At 45.1% G+C, this 26,575-nt stretch overlaps 1 protein-coding gene across 1 annotated transcript in view; it reads right to left on the reverse strand.

Annotated features, from left to right (window-relative positions):
- The window catches only part of GPC1 (glypican 1), a 316,778-nt gene that overhangs the window by 142,713 nt on the left and 147,490 nt on the right, over nt 1-26,575 (reverse strand). The window contains exon 2 of the mRNA XM_075004430.1: nt 19,049-19,207. Coding sequence (XP_074860531.1) covers nt 19,049-19,207 — 159 coding nt within the window. The remainder of the gene's footprint in view (nt 1-19,048; nt 19,208-26,575) is intronic.

Consider the following 26,575-nt stretch of genomic DNA (forward strand, 5'->3'; position numbering starts at 1 on the left):
CATGTGGGCAGAAGTGATGCACAAAGGCCTGAATGAAGAACAGCTTTTATTTCTGGAGAACTTGCCAGCTACAGTACTGATATGGCAACGCTGAGTGAGACTAGACTGGCTGGCAAAGGTTCTGTCAGTAAGCTAGGAGGAGATTAAGCTTTCTTTTGGAAAGGAAATGCAGAAAATGAAGACAGGATCCATGGAGCTGGATATGCTGTAAGAACATCTCTCCTGAAACAACTCCCTGATCTCCCTGTAGGCCTGAATGAATGACTCATGAAGCTTGGATTTCCCCTGCTTCCTTTATGGCATGAGACTCTCATCAGTGCCTATGACCCTTCAGTGACCAACACAAAGGAAAGCAAGGAGCAGTTCTGCTCTAACGTGGGATGCATCATCAGATCAGTCCCTGCATATGACATGCTCATCTTGCTGAGAGAGGTTAATGCTAGAGTTAGTAGACAACCGTGCCCAGAGAAGCGTGATAGGATGACGCAGGATGGCAATGATGAACAGTAATGGACTCCTCCGCTTGAATAAATTCACAGTCTGTTCATCACTAATGCCCTGGATGTACCCACACTACAAAAAATGGCAACTTGCCAACTATTATCTGCCAAGGGCATATCAGTAATGTCAGAATTATGAGCTCTATGCATGGAGCAGAATGCCGGACCAACCAGAGTCTGGAAAGAGCAGAGCTAACCTGCATATAGTTCTTTCACAGTGCAAGAGCCTCAAACTTCATAGAGCAGCCTTCCCCATAGCAAAGCCAAGCTTGCCAACTATCAGTTCCAGGTTCAGCAAGGCTACTTGCTCCAATACCATTCATCTTGTTTTTTGCCTGTGTCTTCAGCCATGCCACAAGGGACTTGTATCAGTGGATATGCATCCGCTACTGACACAATGGATCCCTCTTCAATCTAAGGAGACAATGTTAAAGCCACGCTGATGGAGAGAGATCTTGTCAAGGCATTTTTTGCAGCTGACTGCCATTGTTATGATGACCTTCAGGTTATCACTGGTATATATCCTGAAGCATTCCAGCTCTTGGGCCTGATCAACCATCACACAAAGGAGGAGCTCTTTTTCCATGCAGTCCCTCTTTCCAGTGCCCCACTGCCAGTCATTGTCATCCAAGGTACATAGGTGAAAAGTGTGGGTCAGTTCAAGTATTTGGGCAACACTGTATCAAGTGACAGCGGCACTGATAAGGACATTTCCTACGGAATTTGCAAAGACAGCCAGGCCCTTGGCCAGCTTTGAACAAAAGTCCTTAACCAACACATTTGTCTCTCCACCAAATTGAAGATCTACTGGTTCTAAGAGCTCTCTTACATAGATCTGAGATGTGGTCTCTTTATAGCTGTCACGTTAAACAGCTTCAACGATTTCACAGATCAATGATGAACACTCACTGGCAGGACAGAACAACCACACTTAAGGTCCTTGAAAGAGCAAACATGAGCAGTACTGAAGACATGCTACTGAGACACAAGTTAGATGAACCAGACGTACCATTAGAATGGAAGACCAACGTCTCCCAAAATGGACCTTGCAAGTTGAGTTTGGACAAAAGAAAGTAGGGTCATCCATGTAAGTGCTTGAAAGATAATCTGAAGAGCAACCTGCCGTAAGCTGGTATTGATCCCAGAGCACTTGAGCAAGTGGCTTGAAACAGGAGTCACTGGTGGTCTTGGACAAGATCAGCATGTAACAAATTTGAGCAGCATATTAAAAATCATCTCCAGACTGCATGTGAAAGGCACCACAGAACTACATCAAACATAATAAATATAGACTTCCCATGCCCTCAGTGTGGCCTACCCTGTACATTAGGGTTCAGGCATTGGAGCCATGTGTGTAGCCAGAGAAGAACAATGGTAATATTGTGATCATCGACACAATGTACTATCAACTATAATTGGCCTTGTGCTTCTGAATTGTATTGCCACCAGGTGGTTTTAAACTATAAGCTTCCTGGGGCAAGGACCATGTCTTTGTTCACCTTGATCTGTCCCGCTCTAGTCACTCCACAAAATGGGATGGAAAAGGATTCAATGATGAGAATGACTACACTAAAGGGAATTCTATACCCTCTCTGTTTCTTGGGAGCTTCCCAAGCAAGAAGACCTGAGCACAGACTGGAAGGCACATTAGACCAGACGACCAACATGCTAGTTTCCTTTCTACATTGCTGAGTGATGGGATAAGAAGTGAGTCAGCAAAACTGACACTGATAGGAACAGATGGATCTGGAGTAGCTGAAGAAAGCAGCACTCTTTTCCTATGGGAGTAAATACCGGCCTTGCCACCTAAAACAAGTTTAGCACATGCAACAGCACAGTATGTCTGCAGGTACTCATTACTCCTCAAGGGCCAATTTATTAATTTTTAGTGGCATTCAAACAGGGCTTTACATTTTAAAAGTAAATCACTATACCACTGGAGCAGTCAGAAACAGCTCCATTGTCTCCAGCATTTTAAAAGCTGTCTCTAGACCTTATATTAATGTGGCACTGTAACAAACATTTACCAGCACCTTGATTAATGGGTGGTGTGACACCTAGTTTTCAGCTCTCCCACTTTTTTGATTACTGATACACAGCTTGGAATACAATTGAGCATTGACAGACATTACTGAAGCTATGTCACTACTAGACTAAGAAAGTTGACCACAGATATGCAATTCTAGCTGTGCCAATTGCATGGCTAAAATTGATGTGTCTGCCCTCGGCTAACTTGTCTGCCTATACAGGGGAAGGTCAATGGGAGAGTTTCTCCCTTTGACTCCCCTTATTCCTCACGTCTTGCGAGGAGTACAGCGATCAACTGAGACCCCCAGAGAGCTCAATTTTGTGCATCTACACTAGAGATGTGTAATGGAATTGATTGATGGATTGATCCATGAGTGGATCAATCTTCCATGGTAGTGTACATGTAGCCTGAGTTGGTTGATGATACTTTACTTCCAAGACACTAATGGACATCAAAACAACAGTATAAAGGCTCAAAATAGTCACAGTGAAATTGTGTACTTACAGCTTCAGGGCTCTCCATAAAATTGGTGATCTTCATTTATGTTTTAAAAGACCCTACATACCACAACTTAACTCACCACATATCCTTGGATTTTCCTGCATTTCCAAAGCCAAATTAATTCATTCAGTCTCCCCTTACCAGACCCCTAAAATTATATTTACGGTACGCACTATTATCGACTGCAATTGTTAACTGAGCCTCAGGAAGTTAAGTACCCAAGCCCTATGAATTTCAATGCAAGTTGACAGAGCCCTGCACATCCGTGAATATCCACTTTATCTCTGCACACATCCACATCTGAGGATGTCAATATTTGTGGCACATTTTTGTGGATATGGATGTGGAAACCAATTTTGTATCTAGAACCTTGGAATTCTGCAGATATCCACTTTATGTCCATGGTTATCCTCATCTGCAGCTGTCAATTCAGATGTCCCTGGATCATTTTTGAGAATAAAGATACATATGCAAATACAAATTTTGTTTCCGTGCAGGAGTCTGCAAGTTGGGAACTTATCTCCTTGGCCTCCTTAAAACATTATAGTCTTAATTCTTAGCCAGAACAACGTGAACAATTTTCATAGCATGCTACAGGTTCATTTCTCCTGATTTGTCCTATTTCCTTTCAAATTATCCTTTAGCAGTAATCACACACTAAGCTACCAAAAGATATTTTACCTAGTGTTGTTTTAAGCAGCAGGAAAAGTAATCAGTATTGAAATGAATGCATTACGTTTAGAAAAGTGATTGTAGCAAATGCAAAACAACGCACATTAAACTAAAGATTCAGAAGCTACTACACTAGTTTCAGAGGTGCAGTATTATTTTCTTTCCCCAGCAAAGACTGGGATCTTCCATAGCTTCAACAGAGCTTATATCCCTCTGCACTTTACAGACCCCAATTTAGCGGACCCCGGGAACAACGGACATCCACCAGCCCATTGTTCCTGAAGTCCGCTTAAGTGAAGTCTATAAAATCCTAAATCACCCCAAGAAAGTATGGTAGGGGACTTAACGCCACGGCCCGGAGGAGCCACTGCCAGGCTGCCATGCACTCCTATCAACAGGGGAGGGGCACGTATGTGAGCAGATGGCACTCGCATACGCGACCCACCTGGGGTGGGAGAAGCACATGATGGCTCCAGTGGTGGCTCCCGCAGGCCATGGCGTGGCTTTTGCTCCCATGTGCAGTGGGGGCTCCCCCGCCGCAACATAACTTTTGCTTCTGTGCACGGCATGGTGAGGTCCCCGGCCCTGGTGCAGCTTTTGCACGCGACAGGGCCCTTGCTGGCACATGGCACAGCTTTGGATGCCGTGCACGGCAGCGCCCTGAGCCACGGTGGGGTCCTCAACTGTGGTGGTGGGCTCTGGCAGATCCTCCAGGGCAGAAGTTCCAGCAGCGGTGAGTAGCTGGTATTCTGGGATTGGGGGGCACTGGGGCTGGGGGAGCCTGGTGGGTGTGGATGGGAAGTAACCCTCTTATTTAATGGACTTTTGGCTTTAACAGACACCCCTCCCCCATTGTTCCCAGCTCTGTCTCTGAGTGTGTGACACCAATAAGGCACTTCACCTCCATTTCCCTTTCTGCCCTCAGTCTGGCTTGCCCATTTAGGGTATTTCCACAGCACCAGGACAAGCCTGCAACCAGTCAACTTGTGGTCGTGGGACTTAGGCTGCAGGGCAGTTTCATTGCTGTGTGGACTTGCAGGCTCAGACTCGAGCCCTGCACTGCTCCCAGTATCTATACAAACACTGGAGCCCTGATAATGGTGAAGGCACCTATACGCTTCTACGACACAACAGTAATACAAAAACAACTGCTTGTAAGAAGAACAATGTGTGTGGACAGAACAAAGAACCAATATCACCCCAAATTAAACAAAACATGCTAAGAAATGCCCCCAAAAATCCAATGTACCCTGCTATGAGTGACCTTGCCATGTTTAATTTTACTCAATGTGCGAGGAACCCTCACCTGCCAGTTTCTGGAATCCTGAATACACCTCACTTGGCGCTTCAGCTGATTAGCAACAAAAGGACAAATGCACAGAAGGGCTGAGCTGTAAGTGCACAGACCTTCTCAGGATTTGGTTCACACAGCATAAACAGCATTGCAACAGAGCTGGCCAAAGACATTTTATGTCCTTACTTCACTGAGAAAAACTGAGCGAAAGAAGGCTGAAGGCTGGGAGCTGCTCCAGCTGAAAATGAGTTAACTTTAACTGGCTCATTGTACACTAGCTCACATAATGGGCTCCTCTGAAATGAGAGATGAATGGATGAAATTTTCCTGTGTGGCTTTTCAGTGTTCTGACCTCAGTTCGGCCATTTGAAATCAACTGCACCGAGCATAACGGTTCTTCCGTAATGCATGGTGACATCCAGCACTTATAATAAAACCGGATTGGCTGTATATTCAGTGAAATTGATGGTGTTTAGAAAGACTCATGCATTAGTCCCTAAACATTAAAAATAAAGCTATCAACACAGACTTCCACAGTGACATCGTTAACTTCTTGGGAAATCAGTCTGTGCCATCCACGATCCCAGGGAAACAGGTGATTTCTTTCATGTCCTACAACAGATGTGCATTTCACTGTTGTCTGAGCACTTAGAAGAGAGGGGTTCTTTTCTGGGGTGGTGGGGAGGAGGCAAAGTGTGGCAACATCTACTGTTTTACTGCATGTGTGTAACAGACATATGCTTTATCTTTCCCATGTATCCTCAACATGAACAAGCAGCCCATAATACCTTGTCTCAAGGCACCCAAAAGCACTGAGTTTTCTCACCCAGTCATCACTTCCCTCCTGCCCCGCCTTTTGTAGAAAAATATATTGTGCTCATGTCACTCTTCAAACTGCTGCATGTACAGTAAAACATACCCTGAAGCACACAGTGCAGGTCTGCAGCTTCTGCATGAAGAGAACAGGCTGTGAGGAGAAAGAAAACTCCAGGTGCTAAAAGTGCGATAGGTGAATATAAGCATTCGCTTCCCTGAGGCAGCTACCGGTTAAGAGCCATCTCCCTACATTCTGGAATGTGCTTTTGATGGTCACCATTCCAGTAAAACCAGAAACAGAAACCTGCCTCAGACCTACTCAGTTTCTCCACTGAAAATGGGATTGACATCAGGCTTTGTTGTGGCCACAGCTATGATGATGCAAGTAATACAAGCGCAATTATTCAGGGATGCAGGCAAAGATGAAAGCACAATGCGCTGGTTGATTACATACTATGTGCTGCACACTCACTCAGCCTGGTTGGCAAGCACAGACTGTCGTGTTGAAGCAGTTTCTTTTTCGGATCTGTCTAGGAATTGTATATTTTTTTTTCTCTACATAAACTAGTTGCTGGATGATTCTTAGGGATTCACTCGCAAAGAGATGCCCAGTGCCCAAATCACTTCCAGAGACACTGTGGAGTGCCACACTGAAGCTGTCCTGGGACACTGTAACAGCTTGGAATCACTAGAGAACATCAAGGATGATGAAATCTCAAAAATCAGCAACAAGAAAAGACTCAAAGATCCCGAGTGACGCAAAGCACACTTTAGAAATGGCTGTATGGTGTGAGGTCTGGAATGATATCCTTCAGCCATTCAGCAGGTACAGTCTAAGCTTGCAAAGTGCTCAGATTTTCCTTTCCACTGCTGTAAACCTAATGAGGAGTCTTGGAAATGTTCTTCAACAAATGCTAGACACTTTTGGTGAGTATGAAATTCAGGGGACTACAAGGACTACTAACTTTGAGTATAAATCAGCTAAATGACAGAAGACACTCCATCACAACCTGAATTCTAGCTCCAAGCAAGCAGCACATTTCCTGAGCTTCCCAGTCAGGATGGCAGATGGATGATTCCATCCCACTCAGGACAGAGTCTGTGACCACAACACCTGCCTCTTCCCCTTCGGAATGGTGGTCACAGAACCTTCAACCCTAGGCCAGTCTTCCTCCCTGCTCTGCACTGCCCTCTCTGATTCTGCAGCACGCTGTGCCTGAAGTACCAAATGCTAACTTTTATTCAGAAAACTCATTTTCTCTGAAGCAACACAGGGTAGATACTTGGGCCTCTAGTCCTGTAACCTTCTCTCCTGACATGGAGGCCAGCTTATACTTTGTACAGACGAAGTCACATCTACACTCTGGGTGAAAGACAAATATGGTACATCCTGTGCATGTCACAACAGCTGATTGCTCCTTATCCATATTGTCCTCCCTTCTAGGAACCTCCTCAGATGTGGTGTTTACTGCTCACAGAACCCTGACAGGCACAAAACCAAAAACTGTTTGCCTGTCCTCTGTTCAGCAGGGTTGTTTTTCAATAAGGCTACTTGCTCAAAGCAGTTGGCCTGGCTCAAAGGCTTCCCTCTACTCAACCTCTCACCTGGGACAAATCACTCTCACTGCACACTTTTCACATTTCTGATTCATTTTATTAGGAATATGCAATTGTGTAAGAACAAGTCCAAAGTAATGTTCTTAATTATGGACACTGCCTTGCGTCACAACATACTTGTTCTCTGGCTACTCACATTTGAAATTATGTACTCACGTAGCAGCCATCAAATATTCAAGTAGATAATTTACTAAAACACATTTTATTGTTAAATAAACTGTGATTAGTGAATCTTATAAAAGCTGGACTTTATGTCAATTACAAGTACTTTTCTGTGCACTGTGCTGTGTGGTAGGAAAAGTAGATTATCAATTTCATATTTTGATATTCTCTTGAAAGGTCTAAATAATTATAAAAAGACAGATTTCCTGGCTCACAGCTGAAGGTCAACAGCCGCACAAGCAGCGCTACTAACTGCACTGAAGGGTTTGAGAAGAAAAACACTGGCACAATATTTCACTCTTATTTAAAAGTCATTTAAAAATGGGAGAGAAGGAGATAGATTAGGGTTGTAACAATTAAGCTTTGATTAATACCATAAAAACAGCCTTGTTCCTTTCTGTTTGCAGCCCCTTGCTGTCACTTCCTATTGACACTTGCTCTTATTCATTGTTTTTACACATCTATGCCAGCAGTGTTCAGAATATAATTACATGCTGTGCAAGTCCCAGGGACACAGCTTCTTAGATGAAGGGGTGGAGTAGCTATCCTACAGGCAGCTAAACAATTACAGTAGCTAGCATCACCTGTAATTAAAAAGGGAGGTATAAATGAGATAAGATGTAACCACCAATATCTAGTATAACGCTCCCAGATCTTATATTTGCATTCTTCAGGTAGATCACAGGTTTACCAGGCATTGGTTTTAATCAACCAATTTAAAACAAACAAACAATGTATTAGCTGAAATCTTGAAAGTGTAATTCAAACTCTTAAAAATACTGCCAAAACAAAAAAGCAGTCCTGTAGCACTCTAAAGACTAACAAAATAATTTATTAGGTGATGAGCTTTCATGGGACGGGCCCACTTCTTCAGATCATAGCCTTACTAGAACAGACTCAATTATATAAAGCACAGATGTCCAAAAATTGTTATCAAGGTTGGCAAATCAGAGGAGTGGGATGGGGGGAAGTTAAGATTTAGATAAAACATCAAAGTATGTAAAAGAGTCCTTATAATGAGTAAAGTAATTGCTGTCCCTGTTTAAAACACATGTTAATGTGTCAAACTTGAATATAAATGTTAGTTCTGACCATTTCCTCTGTAGATGGTTGTTAAAAGTCCCTTTTTACTAGAATACAGACTTTCAGATCTTTAACAGAATGGCCCACTCCATTAAAGTGCTGGCTGATAGGTTTGTGTATTTGGAGTTTTTTGATGCCTATTCTATGTCCATACATTCTCTGTCAAAGAGTGTTTGCAGTCTCTCCTATACACATGGGCCGTTTCTACATAGGCCACTTTCTCTGAAAGTGGCATGGTAATACACGGCCCAAAATATGCTAATAAGGCACAGATGCAAATTCCCTGAGCCTCATTAGCATATGGTCACGTGTTTTGGAGTCTGGAAGACCGTTTTTCTGGACTCCAAAACGCCTTTTAGAAGCGCGGCCCTGGGGGAGCTTCCAGAAGGAAGTCCTTCTTCCAGAGGCCCCTTCTTCCCAAAAATGTGCTAATAACCTTATTAGCACATTTCGGGCTGTGTATTACCATGCCACTTTCGGAGAAAGTGGCCTGTGTAGAAATGGCCATGGTGTATGGGCATTGTTGGCACATGATGGCATATATGATGTTAGTTGAGGAACAGGAGAATGTGCCCGTGATCCTGTAATTAACATGGTTAGGTCCAGTGATGGTATCTCCAGAACAGATATGTGGAAAAAGTTGGCAATGGGGTTTGTTACAAGGAAAAGTTCCAGGATTGGTGGTATAGCCTGTGGTTGTAGTGAGAATCCTCATAAGGTTGGGAGGCTGTCTATAGGAAAGAACAGAGATGTCACGTAGGGCTTTCTGGAATGTGGAGTCATGATTTAGGATAGGTGGTAGGTCTTTAATGATGCGTTGCAGTGGTTTGAGTTGGGCCTGTAGGTAATGACCTCAGCTTTTTTGGGCCTATCTTGGAGTACTTGGTTTCTGAGTGTTCATCTGGACCTGTCCATTTGTTTTCTTCTTCTTCTGGTGGGTAATTCAGGTTTATGAATGTTTGGTAGAAATCATGTAGTTTTTAGTCTCTGTCACTAGGATCAGAGCAGATGTGATTGTATCGCAGGTCTTGACTGTAAATGATTGATTGTGTCATGTGTGCAGGATGGAAGCTAGAAGCATGTAGGCAAGTGTAGTGGTCAGTGGGTTTCCCGTAGACAGTGGAATTGATCAGACCATCAGTGGGTTTTACTGTGGTGTCCAGGAAATGTATCTCTCGCGTGCAGTGGTAGAGGCATACGTTGATGGTGGTGTGCAGATTGTTAACATCACTGTGGAATCTGGAGTCTCTTTACCATCGGTCCAAATAATAAAGATGTCATCCAGGTATCATAAGTAAAGAAGGGTAACAGGAGACAAGAGCTGAGGAATCATTGTTTCAAATCAGTCATAAATACATTAGCATATGAGGATTCTCATCAGCAACCACAGGCTATACCACAATAATACTAATCCTGGAACTTTTCCTTAAAGCAAACTCCATTGCCAACTTTTTCCACATATCTATTCTGGAGATATCATCACTGGACCTAACCATGTTAATTATAGGATCATGGGCACATTCCCTACAGAGAAAATGCTCAGAACTAACACTCATATTCAAATTCGACACATTAACATATGGTTTGAACAGGGACAGCAATTACCTGACCCATTGTAAGGACTCCTTTACATACTTTGATGTTTCATCTAAATCTTATTTCCCCCACGCCCATGCGTTCCTCTGCTCTTCTGATTTGCCAACCTTGATAACAATTTTTGGACCTCTGTGCTTTATATATATTCAGTCTGTTCTGATATGGCTATCATCTGAAGAAGTGGGCCTGTCCCACAAAAGCTCATCACCTAATAAATTATTTTGTTAGTCTTTAAAGTGCTACTTGGCTGTTTTTTTTATTTTGACAGAACACAGACTAACACAGCTATTGCTCTGTCACTATTAAAAATACTGTGTGCGCGCATGCAGGCACACGTATCTGGGATGCAGAAAGAACACAGAATAGCAAATGTTGCCAAAGAGGCTTTTAGAAATAGAGTGACTTCGACAAACTGGAAGACTGGGCCACAAGAAATCTGATGACGTTCAATAAGGACAAGTGCAGAGTCCTGCACTTGGGCCGGAAGAATCCCAAGCATTGTTACAGGCCAGGGTCCGACTGGCTCTGTAGTAGTTCTGCAGAAAAGGACCTGGGAGTTGTAGTGCACGAGAAGCTGGACATGAGTCAACAGTGTGTCATTGTAGTCAAGAAGGCTAATGGCATATTAGGTTGCATCAAGAGGAGCGTTGCCAGTAGATCCAGAGAAGTGATTATTCCTCTTTATTTGGCTTTGGTGACGCCGCATCTGGAGTACTGTGTCCAGTTCTGGGCCCCCAATTATAGGAAGGATGTGGACACACTGGAGAGGGTCCAGCGGAGGGCGACCAAAATAATTAGAGGCCTGGAGCATATGACTTACGAAGAAAGGGTGAGGGAATTGGGACTGTTTAGTCTGCAGAAGAGAAGACTGAGGGGGGATTTGATAACAGCCTTCAACTTACTGAAGGGAGGTTGCGAAGAGGCTGGGGAGAGGCTTTTCACAGTGGTCACAGGTGGCAGAACACGGAAAAATGGTCTCAAGTTGTGCTTGGGAAGGTCCAGGTTGAACATGAGGAGAAACTTTTTCACGCAGAGGGTGGTGAAGCATTAGAATGGTCTACTCAGGGAAGTAGTAGAGTCTCCATCCCTGGAGGTGTTTAAGTCTCGGCTTGACAAAGCCCTGGCTGGGCTGATCTGATGGGTTTGGTCCTGTCTTGGGCAGGGGGCTGGACTTGACAACTTCTTAGCTCTCTTCCAGGTCTACTGTTCTACAATTCTATGAACATGACTCAAAGTTTGTTGGCTAACTCCTGCTTTCCAACCAGCAGAGGAAGCACTACATATTTTCGACTTTTCATCCATGTAGGGGGATTTTTTTTTTCAAGTGAATTTCACATACACATTTCCCACCCACCCATGTGCGGCGGGTTTGCAAAAAGACCCCCAAAATTTGTGGTGCCCTGAATGCCTGGTGCCTGTGCCATTCCCCCTGTCAAACTCTCCCCCAACACCTGCCTAAAGCTCTGGGAAGGAGTTTGGGTGGGAAAGGGGCCAGGCTCTGGAGGGAGTTTTGGTGCAGGAGGGGTGAAAGGTGGAGCTGGGGGGGGCTTGGGTGCAGGCTGAGGTCTTGGGTGCATGTTCTGGGAAGGAATTTGGAGGCTGGAGAGGGAAAAAATTTGGGAGCAGGATTACAAATTGGGGAGTAGAGGACGAGGGCTCTGGAAGGAGCAGGGTGCACGAGGGAGTGTGGGGGGAGTGCCATACTTACCTGAGGGCGCCCACCTCTGGCAATGGCTCCTGGGGTTGCAAGGGTCTCTGGATGCTGCTGCCTCCATATGATCCCTTGGCCTCTCTACTGCCTCATGTACACCCAGGCCCTGCCTGCCACCCCCAGGCAATTTAAAATGCACCAGGCGTCCCGCTGGCCGCTCAGCAGGCTTAGAGTGGTTTCCTGCTGCTTGCTCACCCCAGCCGAGCAATGCATGGGGATGCCCCTCTTCCCCTGCAGCTATGGGGACACACATGACAGCAGCTGGGGTGAACAAGTGGCCAGAAGCCACCCTAACCTCCCCTGGGGCATTTTAAATCACCTGGGGAAGGCGGCAGGTGGGGCTGCAGGACTCATGGGGGGAGAGGACAGGGAAGCAGGAGGGCTGGCGGAAACTGGGGGTGGGAGGGCAGACAGGCAGTGGGGTTTCATAGAGCCCAGCCCCGGGCCAGGAACAGTCCTAGCGTTGGGACACCATAGGCCCATATAACTTGCCATCTATAAGCCCGGCCAGGCCTCTTCCTTCTGACTACATCAATTTGAAAGCAGGGCAAACCTCAGCGTAAAAATCTATGTCCTTTTCAAGTCAGAAAAATAGTTACTTTTAAAGCAATCTCCACACACCTCCCTCCAAACAGCCAGTCCCAGTTCTCTTCCAATTTCTCTCCCAACCACCTGGAATACAGAAGCTGGGCAGGTCTTCCATACATTGCGGGTAAATGAGCCACAAGAAAAAAGTTCACCAAGCCAGAACTTGGAAACTCATTCTGTCTGTGTCCTATACATCTCTACGGCCCATATCGAGTTAAACTGCTGGGGAATCTGGAATTCAGATACTCAATAATACATGGAGAACCAACTTTTAGGATAGCAAGAGGAGAGTGTCATTCCATAGTTTATGAAGCTTTTTACTATCTGAATTTCATGCCTAAATAGTGTATTAATGGCTGCCCTAGAAATACATTCGACCAGACTGAAAATTCTCTGTCATTGGCAATGGAGAATTTGTCCCTGCAGCAGACACTACGAGTGACTCAGTGGATTGTAATTGAAAGCTGTCAAATCATCTCGGGTTTTACACATCAAAACCAATGGCCTGAGTTTCTCCCAAATCAGCGCAGGGAATGGCAGCGCTGAGGACAGTTCTAACGACGTGGGCATTTTCTAGATGAAGTTTCTGGGTCCCTCACACGTAAATGCTACTGCAGTGCTCGGCACTGAGATTACAAAAGACACGATTTGCTGTGGCATAATCTGCAATGGAAAGACAAAGTGGTAACCTCCAGCCTGAAAGCTCAGCATGTCATCCCTGCCACCAGAGGATCCATGAGTAACAGGACTCCAGTCCTATAATGAGGAGAGGAGGTGCTCAGGGTTATCCACTGACTGATAATGCTGCATGCCAGAACATAGCGATCTCTCCCCCCTACAGGCCAAATATATGCATCAAACAAGCAGAAAGAAAAGATGAAATCTTGCTGAGCTCTGTACACAAGCAACCAAGACAAATTGGAGGATTGGGCCAAAAGAAATCCGATGAGGTTCAACGAGGACAAGTGCAAAGTCCTGCACTTGGGAGGGAAGAATTCCAATCACTGTTACAGGCTGGGGACCAACTGGTTAAGTAGCAGTGCAGCAGGAAAGGACTTGGGGATTATAGTGGATGAGAGACTGGATATCAGTCAATAGTGTGCCCTTGTAGCCAAGAAGGCAAATGGCTTATTTCATTAGGAGAAGCATTTTCAGCAGATCTAGACAAGATATTAGTTCCCTTTATTTGGCACTGGTGAGGCCACATCTGGAGTACTGCGTCCAGTTCTGGGCCCCCCGGGCATGAAATAATGTGGATGCACTGGAGAGGGTCCAGTGGAGGGCAACAAAAATGATTAGGGGGCTGGTGCACATGACCTACAAGGAGAGGCTGAGGGATTTGGTCTTATTAAATTTGCAGAAGAGAAGAGGTTGTGTAATCCTCAATGTTTTGAACCAAATTCTACTGTTAATTATCTCCAGGACATGGCACTGTATTCAGTCACTTGCCTTGGATGCCAGGGTAAGAATATGTATATGGGCCATAATTTTCTAAAATGCTACTGACACTATTACAATATCAGGGCACACAACTGGAAGGCACTGTAATGAGGCCTGACGGTAGGAGGGCAGCAAGTGTGCTCAGCCTGGTCCGAATATCAGGCCCTTTTACAGTGGGCAAATAATCACAGCCTTAATCTTTTCTCAGATTACAAATGAATCCCAAGCTTTAAAGAAAAGCCTTTGCTACAGTCAGCTTCAACAACACAGCTGCAATGCACTGGGGTGAGATGCATTGCCTTGGTTTTTTTTTTTTTACTCTTCAGTGAAAAAGACCTTAATCTTGACTATCTGCTTCTAAAGGTCAGGCCAACTTCTGTGTATGTGTGTTTTCTCGAAATCTCCAATTTTACCCTTCTCTCCATTATTACTTCCCTCCCACACACTGCTCTGTTAACTATAGCTCCATATGACAATCACTGATAGAGGTAAGAGGACTGTGATTCTAAATGCCTGGCCTTTTTCAAAGAAGGTATTGCCAATAAGAGAGATGGTTTCAGAATCATAGGTCAGCTCTATTTTGCCAGTAAAACACTTATTTCTACTGGCCTTAAGACCTCAAAGCTTACAGCTTGTGCTATAAAACAAACTCCACTGGCAACAGCTACAGCCAGCCAGCCATGTTCTTTGCTTTGTGCTTTGAAAGTGCTGCTGTATTCCTGACATCACACTTAATCCACAGGAAGGATGAGTGCTATGTTCCATTTCTGCCCTTTTGCCATGAGTGGCTGAAGGCAAATGACACTTGCTACTTTTTTTAATCAGGAACCTAACGATAGACTCAGTCTTCCCTGGCACTGTGCTTTTCACTTCCAGCTCTTTTTCCCTCGTGGTACCCATCAGGCCAGCTCCTGAAGGGACCCTTGCATGGCATGGTATGGTATATAGGGCTCAGCCAATCCTCCAGTCCCTCAGTTCTTTCTTGATGGTTCTCCAACAGAGGGGGAGTGGGTGGGATTTGGAATGGACACAACCAGCAAATCTTGAAGAACAACAGTTGCAAAAGGCAGGTGACTGTTTCTTCTTCTTTGAGTGATTGCTCACGTGCATTCCAGTTGGGGACCTTCAAGCAGTTTACCTGGAAGAGGGGTCGGAGATCAACAAGCTGCGGTCCGTAGAACTGCTCTACTAAATGCTGCATCATCCCTTGTTTGCTGGGCAATGGTGCAGTGCACTGCAAAAGTGTGGATGGAGGATCATGTCACTACCTTGCAAATGTCCTGATTTGGAACTTGTGCAAGGAATGTGGCTGAAGAAGTCTGAACTCTTGTGGAGCGAGCTGTCAGGGCTGAGCTGGGACCTTGCCCAGGTCATAGAAGGTCCTGATGCAGGATATGATGCATGATGAGAAATGCTGGGATGAGATGGGCAGTGTCCTCATTCTTCCTGCTAACACAATAAAGAGTGGTGGCAATTTTGGAAACGGCTGGGTGCATTCAAAGTAGAAGCCCAGAGTGCACTTGAGCTCTATGGAATGAAGGCCTCTCTCCTGAGAAGTTGTCATGAATGAATGCAGAAAAAGGGTTAACCCCTACAGAGACAACTCTTCACAGGGGGTGGTCAGGTAAGCCAATGGGAGGAAGAGAGGCTTTTTTCAACTGAGAACAATTGCAGTCTGAGGGGTCTTTTGTCTGCATGGCTAATGCAGCAGAGGCAGAGAGCTGATTCCTCCTGAGCAGCTGGAATGAATCCAGTAAATATCCAACCGTTTCATAATCAGCCATACATAAGTAAGTAGAAGGGACATGCGTAGATAGAGTTGATCAGGTTATAGTTGTTTTGAATTTGGTGTGGACTATCTTTTTTCAATAGCTTTGATTAATGACTTGTTTCTTTCCCCTGTAACTCTAAGATGAATCCCAGGGAAGTAAGTCTCTGTACTGCAACTGGTATGATTAATTTTTCTCTTGTGAATAAATTGCATTTTTAAAGCAAATGATGTGATCCCTGTGTCCTAGAGGAGTCTGTGTATGTTCATGCCTTAGACTGAAAGATCAGCAATCAGAGTACAGTTCTTTGCATCTAAGCTTTCACCTGAAGGAGGAGTAAGAGCTTGGTGTACCCCCATAGGGAGACACCCCGAGTGTGTCTTCCTGGGTCAAAATGTTTTTTTTTTCCTTACTTGGGTGGTGGCAGTGATTACCCCCCACCCCTCCGCCCCCAAGGTCAGGGAATCTGTGGCCTTGGGGAGCTTTTTAAGTAAAGCCTTTTACAGGCAACCTATTTTTTCTAAGGTTTTTGCAGGACCCCACTTTCTGCACTCACACTGTCAGAATAAAGCAGCAGCCCTGACAGGAATGGTGTGGGGTTTTGGGGAGAACACAGGCAGCAAAATGTCCTGGCTGACATGGAAGTAGGAGACCACTTTAGGCAGAAAAGCTGAGCAAGGACAGATCTGTACTTTGTCTTTCTAAAATATGGTATATGGAGGTTTGGAGATGAGAGCCTGGAGCTCTAAAACAGCCTTGCTGAGGTTATGGCCCCTGGGAAGGCCACCCTCCAAAGGACGTAGGATGGGGACAGGCTGCCAAGGGCTCAAAAGGCAGGTCCACGAGCTGAAAATGGACCAGGTTGAGATCCCACCGAAGGACAAGGTGTTGAATCTGGGGGTATAACCTTTCCAGGCCCCTGAGGAAGCAGCCTACTGTGATTTTAGTGAAGAGAGACACAGGGGACTTTGCCTCTGACTGACATCACTCAGAGCAGGACCAATCTGCAATGGAAAGGCACAATGGCATTGGAGATCAGTGCCCAGGAGATGGAGAGTGGGAATGAAAATATGGCCAGCTGGCCCTGATGCTGAACTGGAGGTGGTATAAGCTCTAGAGCCAGTGCTGAAAGTGTTGGTGCTTGGAGAAAGGGCTGCACCACTGGCAGCCCCGCTGGCTGGGTAGACATTGGAGTGTGTGCTAAGTGCTGTCCTCCAGCCAGTCCTGGAGCATGCACCAGTGTCTGCATCATAGCCAGTGCTAGTGCTGCCTACTCCACCATTTGGACAAGCTCCAGAAGTTGTGGCCCCAAAAGTGTCCTGCGTGGAGGGGAGGACCTGGGCGGTCCTCTTCCAGAACGCCATGCACACAGGAGTCTAACAGGCCCCCAACTCAACAGTCCCATCCTCGGGCTGGAATTGATGGTGCCAGCTGTGCCGCACTGTCCGTGCAGTGCCCTGAGAAGGGACGTGCTGAAGTGCTGTGAATGTCTGTCCAGCCTGGACTTCTTGTGTGGCATTGGAAACTGGGAGTAGTGCATCACCGAAGAACCGGCCTGATGGGTCAGGGACCAATGACGGTGTTCGTTGCATCCCACTTTTTGAGCTGCCAGTGAGTCATGAACAGACTGACACACTGTGCATCGAGGAAGCTACCAAGTGTTTGGCAAGGAGGGTGAGTGCGCTGACTCTATGGGCAGGAGTTTCAAGTGCTGGTCCCTCTCTCAGCTAGTTCTCATCCTGAAACTCCTGCAGACACCATGCTGTTAAAATACTGTTCAATGTCCTTCACCTAAATGCTCAAGCAAGATACATGCAGATCCCCACCTGGCATAGGCTTGCCACAGGAGTCACCATGCTTAAACCCCCATTGCACGCCCAACAGGAAGCACTGCTGGAATCAAAAATGAACAACAAGATGGGGTGGGGGAACCCTCTAATGAGAAATAATTAAAGCATCTACTGCTTGAACAACTAACTACGTATATGAAAAAGTGGGGAAAGAGCTAGGGTTGTCTTGCAGAGGCAGAGAACAAGTTGGGTTAGGTTAGGTTAGCAAGTTAGTGTTGATCCTGCTTTGGTCAGGGGGCTGGACTAGATGACTTCCTAAGGTCCCTTCTAGCCCTAGGATTCTATGAACAAGTCCTCCAATGACCATTACTGACAGTAAAAAGGAACTGAGGGAGGAGGTGGAGAGTCAGCAGAGCCCTTCCTACCACACCACTGCAGGGGGCTCCACTGTCAACCCAACAAGAACTACTAGAAGAAAAAGCTTCAGACGATGTGTGTGAACGCTGTGCACACACCTACTCCAATAGGTGTAAGCAAACTTTCCAAGTAGCAATGAGGGGTCCTGTGGCACCTTATAGACTAACAGAAGTGTATGAGCATAAGCTTTCGTGGGCCAAGAACCACTTCGTCAGATGCAGGTCACCTGCATCTGACAAAGTGGGTCTTGGCCCACGAAAGCTTATGCTCATACATTTGTGTTAGTCTATAAGGTGCCACAGGACCCCTCATTGCTTTTGCAGATCCAGACTAACACGGCTACTCCTCTGATACTTTCTAAGTAGAATACTCAATATTGTCACGGTTGTCTGTAAAATACCACTTCCGTATCTACGGATACAGGTCTTAGCTACATACGGTGGCTAAGAGTCCAGCTGAGAAAAATGAAAATGAATAGGGGACTGAGGCATGTGACTTATCAAGAGAGGCTGAGGGAACCAAGTTTATTTAGTCTGCAGAAGAGTGAGGGGGATGAACTTAAGCTATTCTCAGTGGTGGCAGATGACAGAACAAGAAGCAATGGTCTCATGCTGCAGCTGGTGAGGTCTAGGTTGGACATTAGGAAAAGCTATTTCGCTGGAGGGTGGTGAAGCACTGGAATGTGTTGCCTAGGGATGTGGTGGTATCTCCATTGTTACAGGTTTTTAAGCCCCAGCTTGACAAAGGCCTGGATGGGGTAATTTAGTTGGAATTGTTCCTGCTTTGAGCAGGGGGTTGGACTAGATGACCTCCTGAGGACTGATCTCTTCCAACCCTAATTCTCTATGATTCTATGGCGCCAAGAGTCCTGAAAGGTCCTTAATAAAACTGGGTTTTCTCCAGTGAGAATGCAACATGTGCTAGAACTCATATTAAAAGACATGGTACAATAACAGCCACAGAAAACAATACATAAAGGCAGAACCAGCTGGCAAAAAACCTGAATTCAACATGCAAAGACCATCTACATTCAAAACTGGGGTAATTCTGTATATTTACTTACCATCAAAGTTTTTGTACTGAGATGTTAGGGTCACCTGTGCAGAGCGGCTAGCTTCCGTCATCATGTCTTCAAATTCACTTTGGCTTTTTTTTGAGAAGTTCTCTTCCATCTCACTGGTGCAGCAGGTATAACCTTGTGGGCAGATTCTCAGGTGTTCCCCTAAAGTGAGAAAAAAAAATGTGTGATAAAAGTGTTAACAAGAGACTTCAACCAAGGTGACCTTAGTATCAAATGATCCAAGCTACAAATGGCAAATTCATTCTACCCACATTTTGTTACGTAACTCAGGGCATAATTAGGAGCCACCTATTTTATCTGATAAGTTCATTTTGCTATTGATGATGTTTTGTGTTTGAACAGGGATTTTCTCACTTATAATCAGGGTGTGTGGATTGGGAGGAGAGGAATATTGCATTTATTCAAACTCTGCCCAGAACCCCAGATGAGATGGATGTCACTGATTAAATTACAAGATACTGAAACTGTTGTCATTAGGCTTCAGAATTAACATATCAAAATTAATGGTACAGCTCACTTTTTTCTTAGAGCAATTGTTTGAGACCCCCTGCCAGAGGAGTAAGACAGTGTGACCTCTCTTTCCATTCTGGAACGAGTTTCCACTATTATGCCTGAAGAGCGGAAGTTTGAAAGCCAAAGGCTCTTGGGCACCAAACACCCCTGTGTCTTTTAAAATCTCCTCCTTTACTCTTTTTTTACATGAAAGCTTTTAATTCGCTGACGCTGACAAGAAGAGCAGAAACAAAGCAATATAGTGCATTAGAATGGTCCTCGCTCACATGCAAGCTCTTTGTTCCACTAGAGACCCTGCTCATGTTTGACAAAGTATCAGCAGGAAAAAAAAAAACTCAGCTGCCCCAGCTTGGACACTATCACATCCCAAGCGGGCAAGGCAATGAACTCTGGGGGTGAAAATCCTGTTTTAAACCATTCTTTTTTGATAATGAGTTGCAATGACAAGGAGTCAGGACATGTAAGAAAAACAATATTTTACATTTGATACATTCAACAAAATTCTATGGGATGCATGTCCTTCCAGTGCCTCCTCCACACTCACTGTTGGGGAAGAATAAGCATTTGCCTAGGCACAGTTAGCAGCATCATTTAACAATTACCTGATTTTTTAGGATTCTTGACAAAGAGCCAGCCACCTGCAAACACTGCCTGGATTTCCGCCCGCCGGCTCCCAGCCTAAGTACATTTGAATGTAATCAGACATTTTAAAAAAACTCTTGTTCTAACCATGGACTGAGATAATCCAATTACACTGAAGTCAACATGTTTAATGTAATTTGATTGTGGCTGCCAACAATTTTGCAGGCAATTTTTAGAGCACTGTTGTCTTAATGTCATAGCTGAGCCAAAACATATACTTAAAACTATGTCTTGTCTTGTGTTTCTCTTATATATGCTGGAGCCTGATCCTACAAGTCCTGGAGAACATTCCATTAAACTCAGTGGGAGCATCTGATGTGTAATGCCCACAGGCTATAAGTTCTTGAGGGCACACACGTGTTTTACTCTGTTGAGTGCTATGTTAATTTGTGACATACATAACATTTTTTTCTGCACATCATGCTGGCCCTTTTGGGTAAGTGTCATTTAGTATTTGTTGCCAGCAGCCCCTGTAGGCGCCACGTGCCCTGCCATTCAGGGCAGGAACGCCCTGGCTATTGCTGCCATCTTTGTGAGGGGGAAGCACACTTGTACAGCGAATTCAGGGCCCACCACATCAGACTCAATGGCAGTCTTTCCAGTAGGTTTGCCAGGCCCAGGACAACTCCAGCAAGTTCTGTCTGAACTTCTGCTTCTCTCACCTGCAGCCGTGTCATGTTGCCCAAATGTGATGGCCATTATTTTGAGTCCCAGTTCTTCCTGAGGCTTTTCCCCTCTGCTACTGAATCACTGGGTTGTGTAAAACAAGGTAGTACAATTTTAAGTTAAACTCTGGCACCTGAATTTCCATGTCTGGCCTCTATTTGCTCCCCCTTTCCCACTCTTTCCTACAAGGTCTCCTGACTCAAGAGAGACTCTTCTGTCCCCTTCTCCCATAAGAACATAAGAATGGCCATACTGGGTCAGACCAAAGGTCCATCCAGCCCAGTATTCCGTCTGCCGACAGTGGCCAATGCCAGGTGCCCCAGAGAAGAACAGAAGACAATGATCAAGTGATTTATCTCCTGCCATCCATCTCCTGCCCTTGTACTGAAGGCTAGGGCACCATAATTTACCCCTGGCTAATAGCCATTTATGGACCTAACCTGCAAAAATTTATCGAGCTCTTTTTTAAACCCTAATAGAGTCCTGGCCTTCACAGCCTCCTCCGGCAAGGAGTTCCACAGGTTGACTGTGCGCTGTGTGAAGAAAAATTTCCTTTTATTAGTTTTGAACCTACTACCCATCAATTTCATTTGGTGTCCCCTAGTTCTTGTATTATGGGAAAAGGTAAATAATTTTTCTATATTCACTTTCTCCACACCATTCATTCAAAGAAAAAGCACCACAGAAATCCCATTGGACCAGGTAGGCAAACAAGCAGGAACAGAAAGAGCCCATTTCGGAAGAATCACACACAAACCCTGTGTAGCACAGTGCTCCTGGCAAATAAACTTCCAACTGTCTTGTCAAAAGCCCCCTTTTCTCTCTCATTACTAGCCTCTTATAATCCATTGCCCCTGCCCCATCCCAATAAGCCTACATTTGCAGGGAAAAGCCAGTGTAAGGATTAAACCCTTGCTTGGAGGCAGAGGTGGGACAGTAGATATATGGTTTCTCACCAAGACATAGCCTTGGCTCCTGTCACGGAAAATTAAAAACTTGCTTCTTGCCCAGGTTTTTCAGTTGCTGGCACATGCTTTTCTGACCAACACTAGTTTAACAAGAGAGTTGGTTTTATTCATACTTGCCCCACTGAAGTACGCATCCATTAAATACAACATTATGGCCTTGCTACTTTGCCTTCACTGGTAACCAGTGTCAGACTTCAGTTAAGGGTATCCAAACAAACTCACTCATAAGACTGCCTACACCAACACTCAGCCTGGCACAGAACAGCTTTCAAGATATTTTTAAATGCTGAACTAAGACTAAGGCTTGATCCTACATGTATTTAATAATGGGAGTCAACCGCAAGTGGCCCCATTTTTATTGCGCGTGAAGTTATTCACAAGCTTAAGTGCTTATAGGGACAGATGAAAGGTCATTAGGGACTCTTTAAAATCCTGCTAATAAAACCACTGTCTCCCCCTTGCCCCAGAACATATCCTATGGCCTCACATCTATTTCTTTTCTTCTTTCCAGCATAACAAAAGGCTTCAGGTTATGGAGTGGGTACAAAAGAACAGCCCCTTTCAAACATGAGACCGCCAAGGTGGAAACCATGGCAAGCATGCTTCACAGCACCGCTGAGGAGACAACTGCACTTTCATCAGAGTTGCAGGTTGGGCATATTCCCTTGCAATGGGATTTTTATAAACAAAAGAAAGAAACAAACAAAACTCCAGGCTTTCCAGTCCAGAGGAGAACAGCACTGGAAAACAGAAACCAGCACGGTGTCTAAGTTCCATTACACACAATGAGGAAGAGCAAAAATTTGAGTTGTTAATTCAAACATAACATGACCAGACTAATCTCCCCTCTCCCAGCAAAGCATGGGGTACATCTGACTCAATGGCATCATTCCAAAACCTTTCTGCTGATTGAGCATCAAACTGCTTTCAGCCAATGCTTTTCAGAGAAAAGGAAAGGAAGACAGACACATAGAAAGGCAGAAAAGAAAAGCCTCTAAGCTAAAATTGCTTGCTTTTTCTCCATCTTTGTGGCTTGAACCCTCCAAAAATCTATTTTAAGCATGCTAACCCAAAGCAGATTCAATTCTTTTTAAAAACAATATTTATTTTCAACACTACACTAATGTATCTCAGTGGGAGAGTGAAGTTTCCAGCATTACTCTTTGCAATTCAAATGCATTGCACAAAAAGAGAGGAAGAGTTGTAAAGCCCTCTGAAAAACCTCTGCTTTGGTTTTTAACCTGATCCGTACTTGCATTGTTCAGTCACTATTTACAGGTGTGCTACACAGGGTATTTTTGCTTTCCATTTATTTCAGAGTGCACTCGTTTGCTAATTTGCCTTTATTTTGTCATATCTTCTGTTTCTGAGGATGTGCTAAAAATCTCTCTGTGCATCTGGCAAGAGATTGCCTGTAAATACTTACACTCAACATCCAGGTAGAGAAGTACTGTAAGCAGTAAATCGGTGAGATGCATTACTTCTTTCCCATTCAGATTTTCATTAAAAAGCTTCTCCTAGTGTAAAGATGACGCACATTGCTACCACTCTGTTTATCGCCACATTACTGACTCCTACCTCCCAAGAAAAGCTTTACAGAATGGAAGCACAGAATTACAGAAGCAAATTTAGCAGCTGATTTAGGGCCCAAGCCAAACCCCACTGGAAAGAATCCCAATGACTCCAATAAACTTTGGATCAGATTCTAAGAGAACGATCCTTTCAGTTTCAGAAGCTTGGCGTCCAATAGTATCTAAGATCATGAGTCCTGCCACCTCTTCCTCCGATCACCACAAAACTGTCAGCAAGTGATCAAGGCTGGAGGTAAGGCACCAATGATGCTGAGTCAGGCAGAGCTGTGTGGGGAAGTCTGTCCAGTATCTGCCCACACTGTGCTTGGCTCAGCCCAAAGCTCCTCGCTTTCTTCTGTACTCACGTCACTCCCACCAGTCTTCATAAGGAGAAGATACATCTTCAAAATACTTCTTTACTTAAGGAAAAAAAAAAAACCAGACCAACTGGTAGCAGAACACACTGTCCTACAGGAGACCGAGATTTCCTGAAAAACTTACAGCTTCTCTTCTTTCTACACCAGTGGAACCTTGGAAAAGCCAAAGGGCCAAACTCTTTGCTGATGTACACACCGGCTTCAAGATATTGCATGGTGTGTAAAGTCAACAGAGAATGCAACCCCTGAAGTTAATGGGAGGTTGAAGGGGGGCGGGTATTAGTACAGAATCACGTACTTATATGTCTTATTTGTGATTGACTAAGCTGGAGTGGAAAGGGTTGGGTGGGAGACTAGTGAAAAGGAAGTATCACACCACCCTAGCCAATCAGTCAGCTATGGTGATAAACTGTGCTTGAAATCACAGGATTGCAGGTAATCTGGAGATCAAACTCAAATATTTTAAGATGTTGACTTTGGCCAAGTCTCTTAATTCTCTGGGCCTCAGTTTGCCCATTTCATATAAACATAGGGCTGGGAGGGACGTGGAGAAGTTATCTAGTTCAGCCCTCATGCAGAGGCATGACCAAGTAGACCTAAACAACCCTGGGGTGGTCACGCTTTAAAATCCCTGTTTCTCATTTTTACAGCTCTCCTCTGGTCTCTCCCCAGTTTACCAACAACTTGAAGTCTGGCTCCCAAAACGGGACTCAGCGCTCCAGCTGAAGCTCAGCAGAGCTGAAGTGGAGTGGAATGATCACCTCCTGTGTCTTAGAGATGACATACCTGCTTACCAACCCCAGAACATTAACTTTGTTAGCAACATGATCACACTTTGTTAGTGGATTTTCAATTTGTGACCCATTATAAACCCCAGATCTTTTTCAGCAGGACTGCTGTCTAGCCAGTTTCCCCCAGGTTGTAGTTGTAGATCCTGGTTTGTCCTACCTAAGCATTTTAGCTTGCACTTGTCTTTATGGAATTTCATCTTGTTGATTTCAGACCAATTTTTCAGTGTGTTAAGGTTTTTATGAATTCTAATCCTGTTCTCCTAAATGTCTGCAATGCCCTCCTCCCCTCACCAGCTTGGTATCAAGAGCAAATTTTATGAGCAAAGGCTCCACTAAATTACCCAAGTCATTATGGAAAATATTGACTAGTGCTGTTTGTATAATAATAATACTCCCCTCTCTCACAAAGGAGCTGAGAAATTTAACTGATTGCTTGTAAAGCGGTTTGGATCACTTGGATGGAAGGCATTTTAGTATAAAAATGCAAATTATTTTAGAATTATTTCTCCAAGAGGTTCATTTATTTCTGGTTGTGACAAGTAACACAGAAGCCGGGCAACAGGAGCAAGTTCCACGTCCTGTTTCCAAGGGGCATTTCAGAGCCTTTTCATCTGAAAGTGGTACCGCAATGGAAGAAGTAATTCTGTGATGTAGGGTAGGAGCCACTATTTAACTACTGCTACCCTTGCATTTATATGCACTAGGGCCTCTCACCTAAGGATTTCAAAGTACCTCACGCACCAGGCAGTGACCTCATGACTATTCTTGTAGCAGCACTAGTACCTTCTCAGCAGCCCCCACTGCTGCCATCTTGGAACTCCAGGCACATCTCGCCAGCCCCACCATGTGTGCGCCCTAGAATCTGGTTCCCCTCTGATTGCTGAGATGGGTACATCCTTGCCCCTCCCCTCAACCTCCAGAATCAGAAAGAGCACGCTCTACCCTTTCCCCCAGCTGTTCCTTACCCTCCCCAGCGTTCCCTGGCTTCCAGAGCAGGTGAAAGAGGCATGTCCTGAGGTGCTGCACAAATAGATCCGGCCCCTTGGCAGATATTCCATGGAAGAGTGGTAGGTACATGGGTGCTGAGGGAGAGAGCAGTCTGAGCTTGCCAGCAATGAGCTCAGAGCTACAGGTCAGAGAGCCATTCCCTGTACAAAGTAGCAAATTATCATTACAGCCACACTGCGGTGAGGCACGGAGGGGTGAAATGACCAGCCCAATATCACTGGTGGCAAAGGGAGCCCACTGATGCTGCTCACTAAATTAGAGGGTAAAAGAAAGGCATTTGTGGGGGAATCAGGTATCAGGCAGCCAGGAGAAGCCCTTTGAAGGGTTGCATATCTGGCCAAACTGGTTATTTTGTTAGCCCAAGGGGTAAACACGAGTTCGTTTGAATGTCAGCTGATTGGTTACCTTGCAAAATGCTGATGTCTTGGTTTTAGGTTGAGCTCGCATGCCAGGGAGTCACTGAAGTGCTTGCACACCTTATCACAGCAGCTATTTCACGGTGTGCCAAAATACTTCGGGCTACATTTCCTCTCTGCCCTCAGAAGTAACCGGGAAGAAGGCCCGCCTGAGGCCAGGAATGGAAGGGGAGCACTGGTTCTAAGAGATGGAGACTGGGTGGGTGGGTGAGGGGAGCTAGGCAGGAGCAATGCCAGCTCAGAAGCACAGGGTGCTACGCCATGGAAGGTAAGCGCCAACTCAGAGGTTTCAGGGAATGGAGGGTGGGAGAGCTATCTTGGATTCACAATTCCTCTGACTCCAAGGGGCTCTCTCTGGATTGCAAGGCAGGGAGGGCAAAATGGAGCTGGAAGCCTAATTTGTCTGGGCCTGCCCCACTGCAGGCTCTCTGAATACTGGACATAACTGACCAGAACAGAAGTGATTGCTGCAGCAGGCAGGAACTTCTCTGTGGCTGTTAATATACAGCTACAGAGGGAGAGAGGGAGAAAAGCCATCACTGCAGCTGTGCTGACAT

The sequence above is a fragment of the Carettochelys insculpta genome, chromosome 10 (genome assembly GCF_033958435.1).
Source record: "Carettochelys insculpta isolate YL-2023 chromosome 10, ASM3395843v1, whole genome shotgun sequence".
Taxonomy (NCBI): domain Eukaryota; kingdom Metazoa; phylum Chordata; order Testudines; family Carettochelyidae; genus Carettochelys; species Carettochelys insculpta.